The 26,457-nt window shown below is 51.2% G+C and overlaps 3 protein-coding genes and 1 pseudogene across 4 annotated transcripts; 2 read left to right on the forward strand and 2 right to left on the reverse strand.

Annotated features, from left to right (window-relative positions):
- Positions 1-418: 418 nt before the first annotated feature.
- On the forward strand, positions 419-1,509 carry LOC308050678 (olfactory receptor 14A16-like; the record flags this gene model as incomplete). The annotated part of the gene is made up of 1 exon (XM_080360829.1): positions 419-1,509. Exon 1 carries the CDS (start codon positions 544-546, stop codon positions 1,507-1,509), a length of 966 nt encoding a protein of 321 aa, XP_080216955.1. The 5' UTR covers positions 419-543.
- A 10,611-nt stretch (positions 1,510-12,120) lies between these two features.
- Positions 12,121-13,044, reverse strand: LOC308050679 (olfactory receptor 14A16-like; the record flags this gene model as incomplete). Its single annotated transcript, XM_080360830.1, has 1 exon — positions 12,121-13,044. One exon carries the CDS (start codon positions 13,042-13,044, stop codon positions 12,121-12,123), a length of 924 nt encoding a protein of 307 aa, XP_080216956.1.
- A 10,034-nt stretch (positions 13,045-23,078) lies between these two features.
- On the reverse strand, positions 23,079-24,038 carry LOC308050680 (olfactory receptor 14J1-like; the record flags this gene model as incomplete). The annotated part of the gene is made up of 1 exon (XM_080360831.1): positions 23,079-24,038. One exon carries the CDS (start codon positions 24,036-24,038, stop codon positions 23,079-23,081), a length of 960 nt encoding a protein of 319 aa, XP_080216957.1.
- A 561-nt stretch (positions 24,039-24,599) lies between these two features.
- LOC308050605 (olfactory receptor 14J1-like) lies at positions 24,600-25,800 on the forward strand (annotated as a pseudogene). The gene has a single exon. The product of its transcript is annotated as an olfactory receptor 14J1-like (transcript).
- Positions 25,801-26,457: the final 657 nt, after the last annotated feature.

Genomic DNA, 26,457 nt, shown 5'->3' on the forward strand with positions numbered 1-26,457 from the left:
TCTCAGAAAGGTGCCAGCCCAGGGTAGCTGGAGCAGGACAGAGGGACACAGCAGCTGCCCTCACTCTGCACTGACCCACAGGCACCCTCAGGTCTTGCAGGATTCGCTCTGTTCTCCCTGACTGCAGCAGAAATGCTGAGGCTTTCTGACACCCAGCAACACTCTGCAGTGAATATGGGGGGATATGTAAAAAAAGATGGAACTCCTAAACTGCCTTCACCATCTCTGTTCCCTGTCACTGGGAAAGCAAGTGCTGACAGCCCTTCTGTGTTAGCAGAACCAGGACAGTCCCCACCGTTCCCTGGCCCCACTTCTGCAGAGCTGGGCTGACTTATCGACGGCCCATGGGCAGAGGCCCTGCTCTTGGTTGCACATTTTCCAGCCCCAAGCAGGGCTGCAGCCACAGTGCTGAAAAAGGTACTCCTAGAAAAAAACGAGAGTGTCTGTGTGTGACAGGGGAGGGTCTACGGGACTTAGTTTGATTTTTGTCAGAGAACTCTGCCCTGGATTCTCATTTTCTTTTTTTTTTTTTTTCTTTTTCTCATGACAGTGCCCCATGTTCAGGAAAAGCAAATGTCCAACAACAGCTCCATCACCCAGTTCCTCCTCCTGCCATTCACAGACACACGGGAGCTGCAGCTCTTGCACTTCTGGCTCTTCCTGGGCATCTACCTGGCTGCCCTCCTGGGCAACGGCCTCATCATCACCACCATAGCCTGGGACCAGCACCTCCACACCCCCATGTACTTCTTCCTGCTCAACCTCGCCCTCCTCGACCTGGGCTGCATCTCCACCATTGTCCCCAAATCCATGGCCAACTCTCTGTGGGACACCAGGGCCATTTCCTATGCAGGGTGTGCTACACAACTCTTTCTGTTTGTCTTTTTAATTTCAGCAGAGTTTTATCTCCTCACCATCATGTCGTACGACCGCTACGTTGCCATCTGCAAACCCCTCCACTACAGGACCCTCCTGGGCAGCAGAGCTTGTGTCCACATGGCAGCAGCTGCTTGGGCCACTGGGTTTCTCAGTGCTGTGCTGCACACGGCCAATACATTTTCACTGCCCCTGTGCAAGGGCAATGCCCTGGGCCAGTTCTTCTGTGAAATCCCCCCGATCCTCAAGCTCTCCTGCTCACACTCCTACCTCAGGGAACTTGGTCTTATCATGTTTAGTGTATCTTTTTTTGAGGGATGTTTTGTGTTCCTTGTGGTGTCCTATGTGCAGATCTTGAGGGCCGTGCTGAGGATCCCCTCTGAGCAGGGACGGCACAAAGCCTTTTCCACCTGCCTCCCTCACCTGGCCGTGGTCTCCCTGTTCCTCAGCACTGCCATGTTTGCCCACCTGAAACCCTCATCCATCTCCTCCCCATCCCTGGACCTGGTGGTGTCTGTTCTGTACTCGGTGGTTCCTCCAGCAGTGAACCCCCTCATCTACAGCATGAGGAACCAGGAGCTTAAAGTGGCACTGAAGAAGCCAATTCAGTCATTTTTCTTTCAGCAACAATAAGTTACCCATATCTCTTCAGAAGTTATTTCCAGTTCATCTCAGATAGCTCCTGTGCATTGAGCATTTCTTCTGTGATAACCGTGTTTGTGAAGGAATTTCTTCACCCACGGCCCTTCTCCAGAGCAGTGACTCAGAGGCCTGTCTGCCTGTTTCTGGGGCCCTGTTACAGCTGGTGTCCTGTGTCACATCTCTGTAATACAGTTGTGGACCCATTTTGAAATCACTGTATTTCTGAAATTGCAGCCATCTTTTTGAAACACCTCACAAAAGGGGATTTCCTCAGTCTCAGTCTTTGGGGCTCGGGCTCTTCTTCCAAAGCTGTGGTCAGCCTGAATAAATTTCCCCCACAAGGCCATGCTGCTGTGCTTGTGTTTTTCATGGCTCAGGGGAGGACATGGGGCACCATGTCACGTCATGGTGCTGGTCTGAGTGTCCATCTGTGGGTGCCCAGTGTTCCTGGAGATGGTGAAGGACCTTCCGTGATCTGCCTTGGACTGTCTCGCTGTGGTTTCCAGGCATCACAGCCTGCTCCCTGTGCTTTGTGCTTCAACAGGGGAATGAATGACCCACAGAACCCTGTTTCTGCATTCCCCAGCTCAGGGCAGGCTGCTCTGTCACTGCGGTAGCAGGAGCAGCATGAAGAGCTCCTGGCCAGGAGTCGTGTGCTGGTGAGAGGGGCTGGCACAGCAGGGCTGCCAGCAACAGGTGTAAAGGCTCTCTTGGAAACCAGAGCAGGGGACAAAGAGGGGCTGGCCGTGCTTCCATCGTGCCATGGCTGCCCCCAGCACTTAGGCTGATAGATTGATCCCCCTCTATGTCCCAACCCATCTCTACAACCATCCATCCATCCACCCATCCATCCATCCATCCATCCATCCATCCATCCATCCATCCATACCAGTACTCCATCTGGGAGAGTTGCCTCACCATGGTTCCCATCCCAATGAGATCACAGAATCATTTAGGTTGAAGGAGACCCTCAAGATCACTGTGTCCAACCATTAACAGAACTCTGGCACTAAACCATATTCCTAAGAACCTCATCTATATGTCTTTTAAACACCTCCAGGGATGGTCACTCAACCACTCCTTGGGCAGCCTGTTCCAATGCCTCACAAACTCTTCCATGAAGAAACTTTTCCTAATATATGAACTGAATATTCCCAGGTGCAACTTGAGGCCGTTTCCTCTCCTTCTACCACTTGCTACATTGGAGAATAGCCCAACACCCTCCATGTTCCAACCTCCTTTCAGGTAGCTGTAGACAGCAATAAGGTCTCCCCTCAGCCTTCTTTTCTCCAGGCTAAACAGCCCCAGTTACCTCCACTGCTCCCCGTCTGACTTGTTCTCCAGACCCCTCACCAGCTTTGTTGCCCTTCTCTGAACTCACCCCAGCACCCCAAGGTCTTTCTTGTAGTTAGGGGCCCAAAACTGAACACAAGATGTGAGGTGCATCCTCACCAGTGCCAAGAACAGAGGGATGATCACTTGCCTGGTCCTGCTGGCCACACTATTCCTGATGCATGCTGGGGTGCTGGTGGCCTTCTTGGCCACCCAGGCACACGCTGGCTCATGTTCAGTCACTGTCCATCAACACCCCCAGGGCCTTTTCCATTGGGCAGATTTCCAGCCGCTCTTCCCTGAGCCCGTAGTGCTGCCTGGGGTTGTTGTGACCCAAGTGCAGGACCCAGCACTGGGCATGAAATTGAACAAGTCCAAGAGTTGGATTGTTCACCTGGGATAGAGTAACACTGAGTGCAAGTGTAGATTGGGAGAGAGCGGCTGGAGAGCAGCCCTGCAGAAAGGGATCTGGCGTGATGGTTGGCCACAGGGTCAACAGGAGACAACACTGTCCCCCAGCAGTCAAGACAATAGCCCCCATCCTGGAGTGCATCAAACACAGCATGGCCATGTGGTCAAAAGAGGTGACTATGCTGCTGCATTCAGCATTAGTGCGGCCTCACCTTGAGAGCTGTGTGCAGTACTGGGCCCTACATATTTTTACACCGAGGTCTTAAAGGTCCTTGAATGCATCTAGACCATCCCCAAGCCCATTGGGGGCCCTTAGGAAGAGTTCTTCTCTCCAAATATCCAGCCCAGCTGGTTGCTGCATGAACAACCAGGAGAAACTGCCCCTGGACCCTCATTCCAGACCCCATCTCCTCCACCCCATACAGGCAGTGCTCTCCCCCTTGGCACTGAGGTGGTTCCAGGGACCCAAGAGACACCTGTAGGAGGAGATGTTGGGTGGGGATATGGTGTCCTTCAGTGCTCCTCATGGTGCCTCCTGCTGGGCTTTGTGCCACTGGTCACAACCCTCTGAGCCTGGATGTTCAGCCAGTTCTCAGTGGTGCTGAGCAGGAACATGCCCACGAGCACATTGGGCTGCACTGGGAGGAGCGTGGCCACCCAGACAAGGGCAGTTATTGCCCATCGTGACTCAGCACTGGTGTGGTCACATCTGGAGCCGAGTGTCCCAGTGTGAGGTTCCCCATTCTGGAGGAACGGGAGGAGCTGTCGTGTGGCCAGAGAAAGTCTGGGTCACATGTGGAGATGTTGAGAGACCCAAACTTCTTTAGCCTGGTGAAGGGGAGCCTGAGGAAACGTGCTGGTTTTACTGAAACTGAGTTGATTTTCTTCATGCATTTTGAACCTCTCTCCTTCACAGCCAGTACAGTCTTTTGTTTAGATTTACTATGAGAATAATGAGGTAACGCTGTTTCTTCCTTGGAATAGAGTTCATTTGTCTTTTAGCAGCTTTACAGTGTTTGCCATTTGCTATGAAAGGAATGTCAGAACTCACTGATATCTTGGCTAGAAGGGATACAGACAGGACAGCACCTTGATTGACATCCAGGTCAATCAATGAGCTATTCTCTACCATTAGTGTCATGCTCAGTATAAAACTGGAGATGCCTTTTCCAGCTAGTTAGTTCAGATTTTCTGGCTACGTTGGTTGGTTCTGTTCATTCTGTTGGGAGGTCAGTGTTAGTTCAGTTTTATGACATTTTGTTGTGTTTAAGTTGGCCGTTGGGCCTTTCTGCCTTTCACATTTTTGTTTTCTCTTGCTGGGATCAGCTGTTCAGGACCGGGGTGCTCCCTTCTTTTGGGTTAGCTATTCCACATGACTGGAGAGCTGTGAGGGATTGCACTGAGTATCATTTATTTTATGTATAGTTTAGTATCTGTACAAAAGTAGTAGTAGTACTTTATAATTACTTTTATTGTCTTATGAATTTTATTTTCTAAGCCCATCAGTTATTCTCTTCCCTTTCAGTTCTCTCCCTTGTCCCACTTTGGGGATTAGGGGCAGAATGTGAGCAGCTATCAGGGTCTTAGTTGGTGGCTATGGTAACACCATGACAAGAAAGGGCAGTAGTAGCTTCAGAAATCTTGAAAATCACTTTCCATGATGGTGGCAGTTTAGGTTTTTTGCTTGTTGTTTATTTGTTTGTTTTGTTTTTGTTTTTTGTTTGTTTGTTTGTTGGTTTGTTTGTTTTTAGTGGAGGAAAACAGCATGAGAAAGGAAAACCATCAGAAACTGCAGCTCTGGAGGTCCAGAGTGGAGCTCAGGATCAGGAAATGTCATTCTGAGCGCAGTGCTGTGGTCATTCAGAGGGAGTCTGGATCAGTCATGACTCCGTGTTTCCAGGAAAAGCTGGTGAGGATGGAGAGACAGCAGCACAGGTGGGGACACACTGGGCTGAGAACAAGGTGGGGAAGCACATGGGGTGTCTGCAGCCTGTGGAGAAACAGCCATAGGCGTGGGACAGTGCAGGATGGACCATGGTGGACATGGCCAAGGGTGACACTGGATGTCCCTGCAAGAGCCAAGGTCTTTGTCCCCTTGGCTCTGGCTGATGTCCCTGCCAGCGAGGCCTAAGAGGAGACACATGGTTGTCATGGCCATGGCACCCCATTGCCTCCTTGCACCCCCAGGGAGTGTCACACCATTGTCCTGCACTGGGCATCGTACTCCCCACAGCCCCAGGAAGAGCCCTGAGCCACACGTGAGGGACAGGATCTCCCTTCCAGGGGCAGGGGCTCAAGGCTTGGCCATTGTCCTTCATCAGACAAACCAAGGGCTTTCTCAGCATCAGAGCTGCTGCACTTTGCCTTTGCCTGATGCAATCACTGCCTCCAATTATCTGCTCTAACGAGTCCCTGGGAGGCTTTGTCAGTAACAGCCCTCAGTGGGGCCCATTAATGCTTCAAGGTACTTTGGAGTTTGCTTCTGGCTTGGACTTCTTGAGCAGATTCTTCAGTCTGTGCTTGGTATCTGAGGTTCATGGACTCAGCACCAAATACACCATGGGGCTCATTAAAACACAGAAAGCCCTAAGGAGCAATGTTTCTTTCTGTAATTTTCTTTAAACCTTCTAGACTTGTAGAACTAACTGTAGAGGTTTCAATGGGACACTTGCTGATGAAGGTTTCAAAGAAGATTTCAGAAGGGAGGGTTTTTTCTTTCCAGGGTATTTTCTCTCATTTTCCAGTGTATGGAAGAAGTGACAGCAGCATTCTACACTGGACATTGATCCCGAGGGTCTCCTGAAGACATCTGGACAGGCAGGAGAACAGTCCTTGAGGCTGGACACTGTATGGACAACCTGGCTCCTCACCCCCACCCCCAGTCTGACGGGTCCCTCATTGGCCACCAGAGATTGCATCACTTTTCCTCCATCAGACTTCTCCACTGAGCTCTGCAGGAGATGCTGCAGCTCCTGTGCACCAGCTCCACCTGCTCTCCTGTGCAAACACTGCACAGTTCAATCAACAGTAAAACACTTTCCTCAGCTGTGTGTGTAAGTGGATCTGATGAGGTCCAGCATCCACAAGGGACACCCACACAAGAACTGCTTTAGACAGAGAGACAGGAGAGGATAGAAATAAACACAATGAACGTGTTGACTGCCATGTCAATTAGAGCTCTGAAGAATGGGGCAAGTTTGTAACTCCCTGAAGCTCAAAGCAGAAACCAGACAGTTGAGAGGCCACTGAATGACCAACGAGCAAGTGGAGGAGAAACCTGAGAGCACTGGGAAGGGCAAACGTCCAGACAGGGCTGGAAAGTTGTCCTTGGACAGGGACATTTAATCAGGAGAGGTGGGAACTCCTGAATGACGAGGGAGATGAAATCAGAGAGTGTTGGTAATAGAAGTACAGGGGAAGACCAATATTTCTTCTCCTTCCCTTATTAAACTTCCCCATAATTCCCTTTTTGCCTTTTTTCTTTTAAATTTTAATATGTTGAAAAAACAACTAAACAAAAATCTCCAATCAAAGAAAATAACAAACCAAACACAATAAACAAAAACACCCACAAAACCAAAGCAAAACAAAAACCAAACCAACCAACCAAGAACAACAACCAAAAAGAAAACCCAAACCAACCAACGAACCAACCAAACAAAAATACCAAAACAAAAAAACAACAACAAAAAAGTGGAGATTTCCAGGCAGACGTCAGTCATCAGCTGTCTCACCATAAACAGCCAGGGCCATTTTAGGGGCTCAGCGTACCTGAGGTGCTGGCCTGGGATTGACATCTATCACACAGGACCTGGGGAGACCAGAGCACCTTGCAGTGCAGGTGGAGCCTGGGCAGGGGTTCCCGGGGCATCTACACTGGCACCAGGTGTTTGTGTCACTGAAGCTTAAGACATTTGTGTCCTGAATCCATGCCCAGCTCTGGAAAACTCTTTCCTTTTCAAAGAAAAGACACTACACCAAAGAAACAAAAAAAAAGTATGTTGACACTTGCCTCTGCTTTGGATCTTTGTCTTCAGTTCCTCTTATTTTAATTGTCATTGACATTAACTGACATCTGATGGGCCTGCAGGCATCAAGCCAAGATCATGTTGTGTCTTGCACAGCGCCTCATGCCCTCTGAACCTGCCCTGCCCAGGACTCCTCACACGTTGCCCAGAGCGAGTCACACTGAGGTGTTGGCTGGTTCCCTGGCTGAGATGTTGGTTTAGATGGTCACCTACAGCACAGGTGGGTCCTGCCCCATCATCGCCTGCTCTGCTCCAGTCTGAAACAGAGCCCAACATCACAATGGGATCATGAGAGAACTCGATGATCCCCTTAAGGGTCTCTTCCAGCAACACTTGTTCTATGCTTCCATGATAAGTCATGTTTGCTATTTTCTTTCTCAGAGGACCATGCAGCCTCCCTGAGAGCCAGGACTTTTCTGAGGTGTTTGGGAGACGTCTCACGGTCACACCAGCCAGTTCCACCAGCCCCTGTCTGTCCCTTCCCAGACCAAACCTCTTCTCCATATCCCAACCTTCCAGGCGAGTTTCTGGGACACAGCAAATGCTGTCCAGGTCCTCTGGGCCTGTTCAGAGAGAGCAGCTTGACAACATGGTGATGGGCTCTCTGTGCACCTCAAAGCTTTCCTGACCATTTTTCTCAATACCCTACTTGTACCCAACCTTTCTGGTCCTTGAGCTGTACATGAGGGGACTGAGAAGGGATGTGGGGATGGTGTAGAAAAAAGGCTTTGTGAAACTGTCTTGCAAGGGCTGTTCTGGGCATCCCACAGTCCAGGATGAGGGTGCTGGAGAAACCAGTGGGATTGGTGAGAGGTCCAGGAGGAGAAGGCCTTGTGTCTGTCTACACTGGGGTAGAGCAGTGCTGCATTCATGGGATGCCCATGTGAACAGGAAGGGGACAAATGGCTCTAAAATGCCTTCCAGCCAGTTCTTTACCCATCGCACATACACCATCCAGGCCACGAGCTGCAGCTTCTCCAGGAGATGCTGTGGGACACGGTGTCAAAGGCTTCACTGCAGTCTAAGGACACAACACCCACAGCCCGTGTGGCGCATTCACTCCCCACGACAGACTTTCCCTCATCTGCTCAGCGGTCACCTTGTCACAGAAGGAGACCAGGCTGGTCAAGCAGGACCTGCCTTTCATCAAGCCATGCTGATTGGGCCCCATTGCTCGTCTGCGTGTGACCTCACAGTCCTTTGCCAGCCATATTCCTGCTGTTGGCCAATCCCCTGCAGAGGCAGAAGTGACCTCACATGACCCTCCACACCCATTGGTTCCTACTGGACTATGAGTTCCTGAGACAAGTGACCACACGACATCGTACCCACCATCACCCTCCTTGTGGTCCAATGTGTGAGCAGATCAAACTGAGCTGCTTTCATCCAATGTATCTGATAGATTTCCTATCAAGGGTTTGAGTGGAGAAACGTTCCTCAGAGGAGCTGCTGTATTTACTCTGGGGCATTTTATATCTCTAAGGAAAAGATTCATGGAATCCTACAGTAACACAGGGTGGAAGAGACCCCTGAACACCATCTCTGTCCCACTGACCTTTATGGCACCCCATGGAACAGCTGATGGCATTTGTGCTCCCTTGGGTTCATCTCACCACATGCACACAGTGGACATGCATATGATGACCTAGTATTTCATAGAATCAAGGAATCTCCTGAGTTGGAAGGACTCACAAGGATCATGCAGTCCAAGTCCTGTCCCTGCACAGGACACCCCACAGGTCACCCCGTGTGTCTGAGGACGTTGTCCAGTCTCTTCTTGAACACTGTCAGGTTGGGGCTGTGACACCTCCCTGTGGAGCCTGTTCAGTGTCCAGCACCTCTGGGGAAAGAACCTTTTCCTCATGTCCAACCTGAACCTCCCCTTGCACACCCTTCTTCCATTCCCTTGGGGACTGTAATTGGTCGTCAGAGCGTAGAGATCAGTACCTTCCCCTCCTTCTCCCCTTGTGAGGAAGCTGTAGTCACCATGAGGTCTCCTTTGAGTCTTTTCTTCAGCTCTGATGCTCAGAAACCCCTTGGTTTGCTTTCTGAAGCAGAAAGGAGGAGCCATGAGCTCCAGGCAATGGGAAGGGGGATCCTGTCCCTCACACTCGGCTCAGGGCTCTTCCTGGGACCGTGGGATGTGGGTGTGCAAGGCCCAGGGAAGGACAACACTGGGACAACAACCTCCAGCTTCCCCATGGGGCTGCAAGGAGGCAGCGAGGCCCCAGTGCCATGAGGACAACATGTCTGCTCCTGGGGTCAGTGGCAGAGACAACTGCCCTGGCCAAGGGGACACAGACCTGGGTTCTGTGGGTCCCTTCCAGCCTTACAGCGCCCTTTGCCATCTCCACCACACGCTGTTCCACACGGTGCTGCCCCTGCCCCTCTTTCCCTGCAGGCTGCAGACACCCATCTCGCTTCCCACCTGCTCTCACCCAGCATTTCTGCACCTTCACTGCTGTGTCTGCACCCTCACCGGCTGCTCTTTGGAACACAAACCATGGGCTGATCCAGCTCCCTCTGGGTCACCTCTTGCCCCACAGCACTGCCCTTCCAGTGACATTTCTTACTCCTCATATCCATTCCTCACCTTCCAAGTAGACTCCTTTTTTCTCTTTCCTGCTTCTTCCCACTATCAAGAAAAGCTCGACCATCTCATAAACTGCCCTTCATGCAGGGAACCCAACCCTTTAGGCTTTTTGTGGTCTTTACCTGACCAGAAAAAAGTCACCTCGCCATGATCTTCTAAACCCCATGAGTGCTGCTGGCCTTTCAGCTTCTCTGACAGACACGACCATGTCCCTGCCCATGTCCCGTCATGTTCTCAGGTGGGATGGACATGACAACCCGTCTCTCTTCCTGGGTAGGGCCTGTGGGCCCTTGGGCAGAGGTTCTTTCCCAGCCATGTCCCTGCTGGGCTGTCACCTCCAGACACAGAACTGGCCTCACTGTCCCTTCGCAGCCACATGATTCTGACTGGATTATGAGTGTCTGAGACCCAACTGACCTCATAATACAGAACCCATCCATCCCCCTCCTTAGCACCCAGGACCTCACCAAGACTGAACGGTGCTCTACATAGTCCTACACCTGCCCCCCTTTCCCTACAGGGTGTAGATACCCATCTCACTTCCTTGCCTTGCTTGAAGAGAGCCCTTGTCTCACTCATCTTGTCTCCCTGTCCTGCTCAAGGCTGGGTGAACACTGTCCTGTTTAAGGCCTTGACCCATCTTTGCATCACCCCCAAAAGAGTTAAAATCGCATTCTACAGGAGGACGTGTCCAATCCCTTCCCAGGGACAGAGAAAGGCTGACCAGGCTCCCAATGCCTTTGCTTGCCTTTCTTGAACATGGCTTTGATTTCTGCCTTTTCCAAGGACCCCAGGACCTCCCTAATTACCCTGGTTCTTATGAGAGCACAATCCAGAATCCCAGGCAAGGGGATCTGGCAATGATCCTGTGTAAGGCAGCTGAGATCAGTCTCACTGGGGCAGTGGGGTTTGTTCCTGGAGTCACACAAACAAATGTCAGGTTCTGTCAGGCATCCATGTCTGAGCTGGCCTCGTGGACTCCTTCTGTACCCAGGGATGCTCAGAGACAGAGTCTGTCCCTTTTACACATAGAGGCCGTAGTCCCAGTTTCTCTCTGGCCTCCTGTTGCCACTCCCAAAGGACGGGAGACACCTCAGCCCTGCGCTGTGTCACCTGTTCTGCACTCATCTGACATGTCCCACGTCACGAGGAATGGACACGGGGAGCTCAGTTCAAGGAAGCACAACCCAGTGCTGCATTCAGGTGATTTCCCATAGGTTGTTCCTCCCAATATGAAGTGACCTCAGGACCTCGCCTGTGCCACAGGCCTGCACGGAATGGAAAGGAATAGTTGATGGTGTTTGTGCTCACTCAGGTTCATGTCACCTCACGTACATGATGTGCGTGCTCACATTTCATCTGTACAAGGCAAATATGGACTGATGAACTATTCATTGAGTGTCCATCCATGGATGGAAGAAAAACCTCTGTGTGTGAGAGGCCAGTGCTGGAAATGGTGGTCGTGAGGGGCCAGTCCATGGTGATTGACCTGGGGCTCCATGGGGTGTCCAGTGCACAGGGGCACAGCCCAGCCCTGCTCTGCTGGTCCTGCAGGTCTCTGGCAGGAGCCTGGCTGTGAGAGGACACTGCTGTGTGCCAGTCCTGCACACGCACACTGTTCAGCTGTACAATGGTGTTTAATCTGAGGGTTACTTTCTTGGACACGTTATTGAGAAAAACTTTGTAGGAAAATGAAGACTTGAACCTTCCAGCTCTGCCCATAGGAGATCACCTTTCTATCTGGAAAGGCTGTTCTGGGGCCAACTCTGTCACAGCAGTGCCCATTGCCTGTCCCTGCCTGTGCCCACAGCACTGACACACAGCAGGACGGTGACCAAGCTGCCAGAGCACTCAGGCCTTGCACCAACACCAGGGATGAGAAGGAGAGTGTGGAGTGGAACCAGAATAGCTCTGGAAGAACAAGCGCTGCTGCTCCCTGGCAGGGCTGCCAGGATGGACTCTTTTACCCTCCTCTCATGAACACAGGAACCATCCCTGCAACTCTAATAAGGGCTTGCAGGAAGGATATAGTGAAAAACAAGTCATTAAAGAGCCCTTTATTGTGTTTAGACACAGCCAACAGTTATAAAAGAAAAGCTGACAGTGAATTAGAAAGGGGATGACAACATTATCACAATAAGAAAACAACTAATAACAACAAAAAATCCAGATGAAAGCTGGACCTGTAATTAGCTACATTAAAACACCTATGTAGAAGCAGATTGGCAGTTTATTGCTTTACAAAAAATAATATATGAGTTTACACAGGGCATCCTTGAGTTCCCTGTTCCTAATGCTGTAGATGAGGGGGTTCACTGCTGGAGGCACCACTGAGTACAGAACAGACACCATCAGATCCAGGGATTGAGAAGAAATGGAAGGGGGCTTCAGGTAGGCAAACATGGCAGTGCTGATGAACAAGGAGACCACGGCCAGGTGAGGGAGGCAGGTGGAAAAGGCTTTGTGCCGTCCCTGCTCAGAGGGGATCCTCAGCACGGCCCTCAAGATCTGCACATAGGACACCACAATGAACAAAAAACACCAGAGGTCTAAACATACAGTAACCACAAGAAGCCCAAGTTCCCTGAGGTAGGAGTGTGAGCAGGAGAGCTTGAGGATCTGGGGGATTTCACAGAAGAACTGGCCCAGGGCATTGCCCTTGCACAGGGGCAGTGAAAATGTATTGGCCGTGTGCAGCAGAGCATTGAGAAACCCAGTGGCCCAGGCAGCTGCTGCCATGTGGACACAAGCTCTGCTGCCCAGGAGGGTCCCGTAGTGCAGGGGTTTGCAGATGGCAACGTAGCGGTCGTACGACATGATGGTGAGAAGGTAAAACTCTGCTGAAGCTAAAAAGACAAACAGAAAGAGCTGTGTAGCACATCCTGTGTAGGAAATGACCCTGGTATCCCAGAGAGAGTTGGCCATGGACTTGGGGACAATGGTGGAGATGGCACCCAGGTCGAGGAGGGCGAGGTTGAGCAGGAAGAAGTACATGGGGGTGTGCAGGTGCTGGTCCCAGGCTATGGTGGTGATGATGAGGCCGTTGCCCAGGAGGGCAGCCAGGTAGATGCCCAGGAAGAGCCAGAAGTGCAAGAGCTGCAGCTCCCGTGTGTCTGTGAAGGGCAGGAGGAGGAACTGGGTGATGAAGCTGCTGTTGGACATTTGCTTTTCCTGAACATGGGGCGCTGTCATGTGAAAGAAAAAGACAGTGTGAAGCCAGGGAAGTGTTCTCTGACAAACATCAAACCAACTTCCACAGACCCTCCCCTGTCACACACAGACACCCTTTTGATTTTCTAGGAGAACATCTTCAGCACTGTGGCTGCAGCCCTGCTTGGGGCTGGAAAATGTGCAATCAAGGGCAGGGCCTCTGCCCATGGGCCGTCGATAAGTCAGCCCAGCTCTGCATAAGTGGGGCCATGGAACGGTGGGGACTGTCCTGGTTCTGCTAACACAGAAGGGCTGTCAGCACTTGCTTTCCCAGTGATAGGGAACAGAGATGGTGAAGGCAGTTTAGGAGTTAAAGGTTTTTTTACAAATCCCCCCATATTCACTGCAGAGTGTTGTTGGGTGTCAGAAACCCTCAGCATTTCTGCTGCACTCAGGGAGAACAGAGCAAGTCCTGTGAGACCAGAGGGTGCCTGTGGGTCAGTGCAGAGTGAGGGCAGCTGCTCTGTCCCTCTGTCCTGCTCCAGCTGCCCTGGGCTGGCACCTTTCTGAGATGGGGGCTGATTACACTCCCATGTTACCCGGAAAAGCCACCAGGCACTGCTGAGAGCAGAGGGACCCACCTCAGACCATGACATGTCCCAACCTTTCCTAAGGTCTCAGCACACCACGTTTAGCCCAGAACACACACGGCTCATTCCCCACCCCCACAGACTGCATTGCCCACAGCCCACAGGTCAGAGCAAAGCTGGGACACGTGTGCCCATGGACACACCTGCAGGAAAGGACCCCCAAGATCAGGCTGTGACTCTGCAGCTGAAACTGCCATCCCCAGAGAGCTTGACAGCAAGAACAAGATCTCAACAGCAGTGACCCAGAGCAGGGGAGCAAGAAGGAAAATGCGCTGAGGGTGGGGGTGAGAGAGGCCAGGGCAGAGGCAGCCGGGCACTCAGACAGCGTCCCCCTTCCCAGGCTGTGCAGCCACCTCCCAGACACCAACAGTGCCGGGCAGCTGCTCTCAGCCCCTGCGCTCTGCAGAGGAACTGCAGCTCTGGCTGCACAGGAGCTGCTTCATGCCTTGGAGCCCCCGGCCCTGAGGGCAGAGGCTTTGCTGGGTGGGACAGGAGGCCAGGGGGCTATTCACAGGAGGGATCTGACCTGCAGGGGGTCACAGGGACTTTTCTCTGCTCTCCCTCCCATAACAATTCCGGGTTCAGTTTCCTCTCATTTCTGATCATTTCCCTGCTGCCTGGAGATTCTCCCCTGGGAGGTGTTTCCCTGTCCATGTCTGTTCCCTGTCAGTGCTCTCAGACCATCCCACCCTCTGTGCCCTCCCCCTGGCCCTACAGATCCTGCCTGTTCACAGGCACTGCCTGGGGGCATCTTCCTGTCTGCAGGCTGGAAAACAGGACAGGTCAGACTAAGGCTGACGGGTCCAGCCAAGGTGATGCAGGATCTGTGCACAGGCAGAGGGGTGGGGAAGGGGTGTCATGAGCCTTCTGGCAGATGTACTGATAACTCACAGTTGCAGTTCAGGACTCTCAGTGACTTGTTTCAGCATGAGAGCTCATTTTCATTTTATCCTTTCCTGCACCCCCCACCCCTTGGGAGAGGAAACTGAAACGACAGGCTCAGGAAATCTCCTTATCTGTCTGCTAATCCTTGCATTGACCTTGACATTGAGGCATCTCCTTGGAAAAATGCTGGGGGTGATGTGGTTGTGTGAACAGCCCCAAGCCACACAGCACCGTCTCCACAGCAGAAGCACCTTTCCAGCCCAATAGGGTTTGTTCCTTCCCTCCACATCTTTTCCCCTCCTTGTTGATGGGCTCTCCCGGGCAGGCTGAGCGCTGACCCTGGCAGGCGGCAGAGTCCCTGCCCGGCACAGCGCTGGGGTGCAGGGACCCTGCTCTGCAGGACAGCCCTGGCCACCCCTGCCTGCACGAAGAGCTTCTCACACCTGGAGTCATCCTCAGCAGGAGGCAGCTGCCATGTGTTATCCCTCTGTTGGTTTAAGGAGGAAATCCCTGCTCTGCTGCAGGTCCTCCTTATCTATACAAGAAAGTCTTTAATAGTTTTACTTACGTATCTCGTTTGATGTACCAGCGGTAGGAAATTCCACCAAAATCTACAGATGTAATAATGTGCAGCCACAGACTTACTGTCTGTGAAGATTTCACTCCTTGTGAACTCACAGCAATCCTCCCCCCACATTTCCTTTCCTCTTTCTCTGCCTGGCTCCTGTGCCCTCGGTGCGGCAGGCAGAGCCCTCAGCCCTGCTGCGTGTGCAGAGGAGCTGCTCCTGGGCAGAGCTGTCTCTCTGAAGCGCTGCCGCTGCCATGAGCTCCCTGTGTCCCAGGAGCCCAGCCCAGCTCAGCAGCACAGGAGCAGCCCATGATGTCCCTTTCTCTGTCCCCTCTTGGCTCCTCCAGGTGTCCCTGGGGCTCCAGTGGCACAACTTCGAAGTTGTAGTAATCAGTGATGTTGATTCTCTCTCCTCTTCAGAGACACTTCTTTCCAGCATTGTATTTTTCATTTTAAAAAATGAATTGGTATGAGAATCATATTTTCTTGTCCCATCATTAGACAGGACACCACAAATATTACAGGAATGTATCTAATTTCTGCAAACTGGGGAAGGAATAGCTTCAGTTAAAAGAATTTAAGCATTTTGTTCTGGTTTCATACTCCTAGGTCTAGAGAGACATCCATCAATTTTTGGCCATGTCATGTCTGTGTTCTGATTCAAAGCCTTTGCACACATGGGCTCTTGGACACTTGGTACCAGGTTTCTTGTGCAGGACAGAGCTGGGCTGGTACCACGGCTGGGGTGGCTCAGCCCAGATGTGAGGCCATGTCCTCAGCCAGGGACCTGACTGGGGAGCTGGAGCTGTCAGTGCTGCATACAGAGCTGTGACACGGATGGAATGAACTGCCAGGCAGGGTGGCAGGAGTGAGTTCATCTGGTCTCAAGGACCGCAGCCTCCAAGCACAGCAACAGTCCAGATCAGAACTCAGTCTAGACCTGTGAGGCAATTCAAGGGCCCATAATGAGCTGTTACTACTGCAGGAACAGTTAAAGGAGAAACAAAGACACTGTGCGGACACTGATGAATATAATAAGAGGTGAGAATCCCTGTGTCCTCTCGTTCTCCCTCTTGTCCAGCAAGGTCTCCCAGGCCTCTGTGACTGGAGGCAGAATAACCAACAGTGGATGGGGATCAAGTCAGGGCTCACTGGAACTAACACAATCCTCTCCAGTCTATGGGACAGCAGGGGCAGCATCCCAGGAGCTGGGACAGCAGGACCATGTCACAGTGAGGCCACTCTCCACCATCTGTGAAAGCTCATGGAGACTGGGGGGACTCCCTGACCACTGGCAGCTCCCACACAGTGTGTGCACTTTTCAAAATGGCCCATGGGTGAGCAGGGGAACTAAGGGCTGTGCCCCAGAGCATGTCCACTGGGACCCCATTTCTGGGTGTCTGGAAGAGAAGGTGACGGGGTTTGCCCAGGGCAGGTTGTGCCTGTCCATCCTCTTTGCTTTCTGTGAGGAAAGGACAGGGTTGTGGACGTGGGGAGAACATTGATGGTCTGTTACCAGTGGTGGACTGATACTTGGAAGTCAGCAAGGCATTCAGTGTCACCCCCTGCAATATTTTTGTGTCCAAGGTAGGATATTATGGTCTGTATTAGTGTGCAATTAGATGGGTAAAAAGCCATCTGGATGTTTGGGCTTGGAAAGGTGCTGTAGAAAGGGAGAAACTTTCCAGTCATGAGGACAGTCCAGCACTGGAAGCTATTTCCCAGGAGTGCGCACCCACTTTGTCCCATAAAGTGACCAAGATGTGTCTGGATAAAGCCCTGAGCAATCTGGTCTGACCCTGCTGTGAGCAGGAGGTTGGTCAACACACCTCCTGAGGTCCCATCCAGCCTGAATGATGCTGTCCTTCCTTCCCCTTCATGTTTTTAAATTAGGGACAGCTCTCAGGTTCTCCCTGACCACAGGAATAATTCAAAGAGGTGCAGGGCTGCTTTACAAGTGCCCCCAAACAGCCCTGACGCACATCTATTGCATCCTTTTTCATTTGCCCCAACCCAGGTTCTTCTTTTTCGCTCATTTCATTCCCATCTTGTTGATCCTTTCCGAATAGGTTACTGAAGAGGTGTCAGCATCCATTTACAGAGTGTGCACAGCAGCCAGGCAGCAAAGCCACCGTTACAGAAATGGAGACAAGGCTCTTGACCAGCTCCTTGCACCCAGATATCAGCATGACATGTCTGCTGAGATTCCCGGGAACACCTGAACTGTAAGAGCAGAGCATGTGAGTCCTGGTTGGGTATCCTGGCTTGTCTCCTGACCCATGTGGTGCTTCAGGCTGTGAAGAGAATCAAAACCAGCCATTGGACTGGGGTAGTTCCATGTTACACGTGTCACACAGGGCAGATGAGGGAGCTCAGAACTCCAGACTCTGCGGCACTGTTGGGACTGCAGAGACTGGAAATGCAGGTGACAGTGTGTGTCAGTGCACACACATACAGATTCTGGCTTCCTTTGGGCCTTTGCACTGACCGGGGATCTGTTCCTTGGCCACCTTTGTCTCAAAAAGAAACTGTTCTCCTATGCAACCTTCACATCACACCACATAAGAAATAATTAAAAGGTAGAAAAATAATGAAAGAAACACAATTTTGGGGTAATTCTGTCCAAGAGGTGTACCCTTTAAATGATTAAAACAAAGAAGAAGCAAGAGAAAAAGCATTGTTCTAAGAACTTCTTTCAAGATCAAACTGCTTAGGTGTAGTAGATGTTTTGAGAAGTAAGAATGACTGTAGGAAATGAAATTAAAGAGCTTTAGCTTATCATGATCATCAGTGAGAATAAGGAGTTCCCTGTTACTGTTAATAGTGACAGCACCACTGTTCACAAACACCCTTCAGAGCATCTCCATTTTTCCTGGGCTCCAAAGCTCATCCTGCTCAGAGTTTGACAGGATTGCTGCAAAACCCCTGTGACCCAAATCTCTGCAACTGTCTCTGCTCAACAGCCTTTTACCCCAGGAAGGGGAAAACTGCCAATGCAGACACCAACCCAGTGCCCAACCTGCCTGGAGAGCCAGGACAGTTGTGCCACACAACAGCCGCCTCTGAGGGAACCTGGAGGTGATGGAACTGAAATGGTTTCAACCCAAATCAGAGAATCATAGAATCATTTAGGCTAGAAAATACCCTTAATAACACAGCATCCTACCATAAATCAAACACTGCCAAGTCCACCACTAAACCATGTCCCAAAGTGCCCCATCTCCATGTCTTTGAAACACCTCCCGCAATGGCAGCTCCAATCCTGAGCTGGCAGGACACCATTGGCTGCAGTTGGACATAAGATACTGGTCATGGCTGTGAGTTCAGCCCTGGCTGGCAGAATGTCTCACACCCTCACTGAGGAGGGCAGGGGGCTGGGAGATGGGAGCACGTTTCAGTTTCCAGATCCCAGCACAGAGCCCAAATCATCCTGCCCTTGAACTCTGGATCCCATTTCCTGAGATGCAAAGCTGGTGGGACTTCTGTGGATACTCATGTTAAAAGGCATGAATAATCCTTCAAGTGTTTTTGTAATTTGTGTAGGAATGTCAGTCCTATATGCTTATATTTAAAGATATGTAAAACAGTGCTCTGCATCAGTGGTAGCCCCTCTGGCAATGACAATTAAATAGGTATTTGCACTATAAGGCTCCATACCCCATCCACAAGCACACATCTAAGTGGTTCAGATGACGGGTGGTCTGGCAAACGTCACCCTTTGTGTCCCCAGGTGATGGACACTGCTCATGTGCCTCTGCAGAGAGTGGCAGGAGCTGGATCCCCTTCTCGGGACAGACTCCTTCCAGGAGAGACACAGACACAGGGGGAACTCATCGGGACTTTACAGCATTTCACTCGGAATCAGTTTTGACGTATTGGGTGCTGTTCTGTGACTGCCCTTTCTGCACAAATGATCATACAAACACAACCATTTAGTGAATCATGGTCATAAAGGGGCTGTTATGGACAAGAAATGTAACCATGAACTCTGGAGAGAGCGAGGAAGTTCATAATAAGCAGCAGGAAGAACCAAGAAGCTCGAGGCCTCTTCTGAAGAGCAGGAGGCCTGAGCAGCCGTGATTGGCCATTGTAGGTGTGGGAGAGGGTCAGGGCATGTCAGGGACAAGCAATGAGATGGCTGATGGCTTCAGTGAACCCTTCCAGCCATGTCTGAGCCCAGCAATGGAAAGCAGTTGATGTCTGCAGGTGGAGGAAGAACAGGAGGAAGGTTTTCCTGAGAATATGGAAGGAAGAAAGGCCTCTCTTGGGCTAATCATGTATGGCAGTGCCATTTGCATGCTGTGGGCATGGCTGTGCCTGGGAGATGGGGAACGGCTGCTGCTGGGGTGGCTGTGCTCAGTCATGGCCCATGAGCTGACCCTGCTCTGCTCCTCTCTTACACTGCCCACACTTGGATGGTCCTCAGGAATCATCCATGAGCCTGGTGGATCCATGAACCTCCTGCAGTGATGGGTATGGATCCAAATAGGGGATTCAAGCAAGTGTGGGACTGGGACATTGAGGTGACTGGTGACCATTGCCAGGTGTATGAAAGAAGCTGGATGAGTTGTGAGGAGCTCACAGGCATTTCCAACTCCACAGAAAACCAGAGCCTTGCAGTTAAAGCAACAGCACTTGACATAAACACCACCCCCAAAACACAAAACACTCACACTGACCACAGGAAGAGCCTTGAAAGACATTTGAGAAAGATCTACCAGATCCCAGGGGACAGGGCTCAGCCATTCTGGTGATGAACAAGCATCAGGGGCTGACATGGCATCAGAGCCACCTCCACATGGCGCTCACCACCTGGAACCAGTGTCTCCAAGTCTTTCCTTCACCAGCCTCCAGGGATAGGGACCTGCTCTGGTTGTTTCCTTCACAGCTGTGTCAGTGATGGCCCTTCATGGGGTCCAAACACCCTCAGAAACTTGGGGTTTGCTTCTGCCTTTCTCTTCATTAGGGGTTTTTCGTTCATTCAGTATCTGCAGTTCAGGATCATGGCAGCAGAGGGCTCATTAACATCGAAAATGCTCTTACAAGCGAAATCTCTGTGCATCATTTTCCTAAAGGCTTCATGTCTGTTGTGGATGATTAGAGAGATTTCAGGAATAGCCAAACAGAGACCATTTCTATAATAAATAGGAACAAATCAGTATTTCGTCTATTTCATTCTCTGTTCACCCTTCACTCCCTTTTCAGAACAGGTGGTATCCGCAACCTGCTGTATATATTAATGTGATACCTCTCCTAATAAAGTCTAAATATATCAGAAAAGTGGGTGACTAAAATACCATGTGAGTGAGGAGACAGGCCAGGACACCTCAAGAGGAGTCACACTCCTCTGGACCAAGAGGTGGGTGTCCCTGGCAATCTTAGGTGCCACAGCACAGCGATACTTGTGTTCAGGAGCTGGTCAAGTGACCCATCTCCTGTTCTGTAACGGTGTCTGAGTTTGCTCAGGTCACCCCTGACTTGAGCCCCATCCACTGCTGGGTGTTCTCCAGACTCCTGCCTTCAGGAACCAAGTCCCAGGAGACCTTGCTGGTGAAGATGGAGGCAAAGAAGCCATGAAGAACCTCAGTCCTGTCTGATTCTACTCTTATGAAGTTCAGCAGCAGGCCCACATTCACCCTGTCTGTTCTTTCACTGCAAGTGAAGCTTTGTCAGCTCATCTTGCTGCCCTCAGCCTCCTCTGCAGGCATCAAGTGCAGGGCAGCTTCGTCATCATCCCCACATCCATGGACAAGGTTTCTAAATTCCTCCTTTGCAGCTTCCCCTGCTCCCACCTCCTGTGTGCTGTCTTTTGCCCTGCAGCTCCATCAGTGCAGAGGAGCAGCCTCATGAGATAAATGTTTCTGTTCATGGGTACTTGGAGAGATCATTCTTGTGCTTGGAGCAGCCTGTCCTTTAAGGCTGTTCATATTTCCTGAGCTCCTTCACCCTTCAGATCTACTTCCATGTCACCACTTTGCCCACCATTCCCCATTATTTCCAAGTTTTCTCCTCTGGATTCCACCAGCCTGTGCTGTGCTGCTGGCCTTCATCCCTCCCCTCTGGTGCCTGGGACCCCACTGTGTCCTGGTCACAACAGCCATGGTGGACACTGACGTTCACATCCCTTACAAGCTCTTTTTTTTTCTCAGTTACAGATTCAGGTGAGCATCACCCTTGCTGGCCCACCAGAGAGCCACATTAAGAAGTTGTCCCAAGATCCTCTAGAATGTTGGCACCTACAGCTTTGCCTGGCCAGTGAATGTCAGGACAATTACAGTTCTCCATAGGAACCTGCTCGGAGTACAGCTGAACAGTGTGTGTGTGCAGGGCTGGCACACAGCAGTGTCCTCTCACAGCCAGGCTCCTGCCAGAGACCTGCAGAACCAGCAGAGCAGGGGCTGGGCTGTGCTCCTGTGCACTGGACACCCCATAGAAGGTCAGTCATCATGGACTGGCCCCTCACAACCACCTTTTCCAGCACTGACCACTCACCCACAGAGGTTGTTCTTCCCTCCATGGATGGACACTCATTGGATAGTTCAGCAGTCCATGTTTGCCTTGTACAGATGAGATGTGAGCATGCACATCATGTATGTGAGGTGACATGACCATGAGCCAGCACTGTGCCCTTGTGGCCAGGAAGGCCAATGGCATCCTGGGGTGTATTAGAAGGGGATGGTCAGTAGATCGAGAGGTTCTCCTTCCTCTCTACTCTTCCCTGGTGAGACCACATCTGGAATATTGTGTCCAGTTCTGGGCCCCTCAGCTCCAGCAGGACAGGGAACTGATGGAGAGGGTCCAGCGTAGCGCAACAAAGATGATTAAGGGAGTGGAGCATCTCCCTTATGAAGAATGGCTGAGGGAGCTCGTTCTCTTTAGTCTGGAGAAAAGGAGACTGAGGGGTGACCTTATTAATGCTTATAAATATATAAAGGGTGAGTGTCAGGAGGATGGAGCCAGGCTCTTCTTGGTGGCAAACAATGATAGGACAAGGGGTAATGGGATCAAGCTGTAACACAAGAGGTTCCACTTAAATTTGAGAAAAAACTTCTTCTCAGTAAGGGTGACAGACACTGGAACAGGCTGCCCAGGGGGTTGTGGAGTCTCCTTCTCTGGAGACATTCAAAACCCGCCTGGACATGTTCCTGTGTGACCTCATCAAGGCGTTCCTGCTCCAGAAGGGGGATTGGACTAGATAATCTTTTGAGGTTCCTTCCAATCCCAAACATACTGTGACACTGTGATACTGTGATACTGTGCTGTTGCCTATTGGAATGGGTCTGTGTGGTGTGGGCTGTTTCCATCTTTGTTTCCCTGCAGACACCTGGATTTAGTGCTTTGCCATGGGCTGACTCCACCTTGGGCCATGTCTCACTCTGTGGGCTCCAGTCACTGCCCACCTCAGGCACACACCGTCCATGTGTATCTCATGGGCTCTCCAGACAGCTCCAGATTCCTCTCCTGGAGGATTATCCTCTGTCCCATCATGCTCTGGGACAGCCCAGCCTGACTATCTCATGACCACTCCCCTTCTTCACTGTCAACAGACAACAAGGGTTGTGTCTTAAACCACAACTCTGTTGTCTATGAGCTACCAACGTGACAACGAGCTTTGACCTCAGGCCTTTTTGAGTGAAATTCCTGGGCCTGCTGTTGAGATCAGCTTTAGAAGAACAACCAAATATTGAGCAACTGCATAGAAGAGATGTCATTTTATTACAGAGATTCTATGGGAGACCAAGCTCTGGCACAGTGTTAGGAAAACATTTATACAGGTTTCAGGTATTTTAAAAATATTGATAATGGCTACATGTTTCAGGATAGTCAGCTAAACACAAACAATTATGTACGAACATAAAAACCATAAATAACAATATGGGTAATGCTAACAAAGTAAAAGGGATAAAACAAGGTACAGGCCTGCATTGGGATACAAATAGACATCATTTGTGGACGGTGATGGAAAGCTGATCAGTATTGACAAACACCCATGAAATCACTTTTCTAATGGACTCCTTGAGCTCCTGGTTCCTCATGCTGTAGATGAGGGGGTTCACTGCTGGAGGCACCACCGAGTACAGAACAGACACCACCAGATCCAGGGATGGGGAGGATATAGAGGGGGGCTTCAGGTGGGCAAAGACGCCAGTGCTGAGGAACAGGGAGACCACGGCCAGGTGAGGGAGGCAGGTGGAAAAGGCTTTGTGCCGTCCCTGCTCAGAGGGGATCCTCAGCACGGCCCTCAAGATCTGCACATACGACACCACTATGAACACAAAACACACAAATGATAAAGAGACACCAACCACAAGAAGCCCAAGTTCCCTGAGGTAGGAGTGTGAGCAGGAGAGCTTGAGGATCTGGGGGATTTCACAGAAGAACTGGCCCAGGGCATTGCCCTTGCACAGGGGCAGTGAAAATGTATTGGCCGTGTGCAGCAGAGCATTGAGAAACCCAGTGGCCCAGGCAGCTGCTGCCATGTGGACACAAGCTCTGCTGCCCAGGAGGGTCCCGTAGTGCAGGGGTTTGCAGATGGCAACGTAGCGGTCGTAGCACATGACTGTGAGCATAGAAAACTCTGTACCAAGCAAGAAAAATACAAAGAAGACCTGGGCAGCACACCCTGCATTGGAAATGACCCTTGAATCCCACAGAGAGTTTGCCATGGATTTGGGGAGAGTGGTGGAGATGGAGCCCAGGTCGAGGAGGGCGAGGTTGAGTAGGAAGAAGTACATGGGGGTGTGCAGGTGCTGGTCCCAGGCTATGGTGGTGATGATGAGGCCGTTGCCCAAGAGGGCAGCCAGGTAGATGCCCAGGAAGAGCCAGAAGTGCAAGAGCTGCAGCTCCTGTGTATCTGTGAACGGCAGGAGGAGGAAATGGGTGATGGAGCTGCTGTTGGACATTGGCTGCCTGTGGGCATGAGGACCTGTCATAGGAGGAAAAAACAGTGACAAGTTAGGGGAGAATTCTCTGAGGAAAATAAACATGCTGTTTCTCATGGAAAACCCCCTCCCTGATGGAGGGATGTTTCAGCTCATTCTCTCTTTCTACCAGCTGAGAAAACTGTTCATCACAGCTTAAAAGACAGCTTGGACATCTGGTTTCCACGAACACAGCTCTGGGGCAAGACCCCTTGAGTTGGTGTCAGAACAAGAAGTGACCGACATTTGCACCCCAACCCCAGAGAGCAAGGGATGGGAATGGGGATCAGTTTTTGTTCTTACACCAATTCAGTGGATCTTGCCTCACAGGTGTGTGCATGGAAACCAGATGCCCAAGCTGTATTTTAAACCGTGATGAACTGTTTTTCTCAATTGGTAGACAAAGAGAATGAGTGGAAACATCCCTCCATCAGGGAGGGGGTTTTCCATGAGAAACAGTATGTTTATTTTCCTCAGAGAAGTGTCCCCTAACTTGACACTGTCTTTCCTTCTTGCACAGGTCCTCATGCCCACAGGCAGCCAATGTCCAACAGCAGCTCCATCACCCAGTTCCTCCTCCTGCCGTTCACAGACACACGGGAGCTGCAGCTCTTGCACTTCTGGCTCTTCCTGGGCATCTACCTGGCTGCCCTCCTGGGCAACGGCCTCATCATCACCACCATAGCCTGGGACCAGCACCTGCACACCCCCATGTACTTCTTCCTGCTCAACCTTGCCCTCCTCGACCTGGGCTCCATCTCCACTACTGTCCCCAATCCATGGCCAACTCTCTGTGGGTCATTTCCTTTGCAAGATGTGCTGCCCAGGTCTTCTTTGTATTTTTCTTGCTTGGTGCAGAGTTTTACCTTCTTACCATCATGTCGTACGACCACTACATTGCCATCTGCAAACCCCTGCACTACGGGACCCTCCTGGGCAGCAGAGCTTGTGTCCACATGGCAGCAGCTGCCTGGGCCGCTGGGTTTCTCAATGCTCTGCTGCACACGGCCAATACATTTTCACTGCCCCTGTGCAAGGGCAATGCCCTGGGCCAGTTCTTCTGTGAAATGCCCCAGATCCTCAAGCTCTCCTGCTCACACTCTTACCTCAGAGAACTTGGACTTTTTTTGGTTAGTGTCTGTTTAATATTTGGCTGTTTTGTGTTCATCGTGGTTTCCTATGTGCAGATCTTGAGGGCCGTGCTGAGGATCCCCTCTGAGCAGGGACGGCACAAAGCCTTTTCCACCTGCCTCCCTCACCTGGCCGTGGTCTCCCTGTTTGTCAGCACTGGCATGTTTCCCTACGTGAAGCCCCCCTCCATCTCCTCCCCATCCCTGGATCTGGTGGTGTCTGTTCTGTACTCGGTGGTGCCTCCAGCAGTGAACCCCCTCATCTACAGCATGAGGAACAGGGAATTCAAGGAGTCTATAAGGAAAATGATGACTGTTTGCTTTTCAAAAGCTGTAATGAAGTGACCTCCTGCTTCTGCATGTCACTTGTTCAATCTGAGTTCTGTAGCTTTTGTGGTTTAGTTTTTTTTGTTTGTTTGTTTGTTTGTTTGTTTGTTTGTTTTCCTTTCTGGTGCTTGCTTTTCTTGCTTGTATTAATTGTATCCACAAGCAAAATTATTACTGTTCTTATGGCTGTGTCCATATCTACCTGTCTGGTGTGTTCCATAGTCTTTGTATAAATAAGGACCCGTACTCTCCATGTGTATAAAGTGAAATAAAGTACCTTGCACTGACTATTTGCCCAGATTCCTCTCTCTGGGATCTCTGGGGCTGCAGGAACCATGTCTGTGTGCTGAGGGGGAGTGAGTAGGAGCCACCCTGAGCTGGGTCTTCCTCCCATCCTGACCAGCATGAGCCTGCAGACTCACCCCATGGCCCTGGGCACCACAGTCCGCTGGACCTTCCTGAGGATCCCCTTGGCCAAATCCTCATGCTGTCCTGGGGAGCCAGTCTGGACCTAGGTCTGCAAGCTGCCTGTGCTGGAGACCCACTCAGCTTGCCGGCTGGATGAACATTCTCACTGTCCTTCATTCTCACTGGTCCCCACTGCTGTGGGACCAGTTCCAGTTCCAGTGTGGCTGCTCTGCCGGGCTGGGCTGGGGAGAGGGCAGGCGGTGGCACAATTCAGGAGGGGGTGGGAGGGCTGAACTGGCAAATGCCCCAGAGAAGAAAATACCAGTGAAGGGCTGAAGTGTGTGAGTGTGCAGGGCTGGCACACAGCAGGGTCCTCTCCCAGCCAGGCCTCCTGGGAGAGCCCTGAAGCACCAGCAGAGCAGGGGCTGCTGTGTGTCCATGTTCATGGGACAACCTGGGGAAACTGGCCCAGCACAGTCATCACAGACCAGCCCCTCAGAACCACCTTTTCCAGCACTGGCCCTTCACCCCAGCTG

The sequence above is a fragment of the Nesoenas mayeri genome (assembly GCF_963082525.1).
Source record: "Nesoenas mayeri genome assembly, chromosome: 29".
In the NCBI taxonomy this organism is placed as follows: Eukaryota; Metazoa; Chordata; class Aves; order Columbiformes; family Columbidae; genus Nesoenas; species Nesoenas mayeri.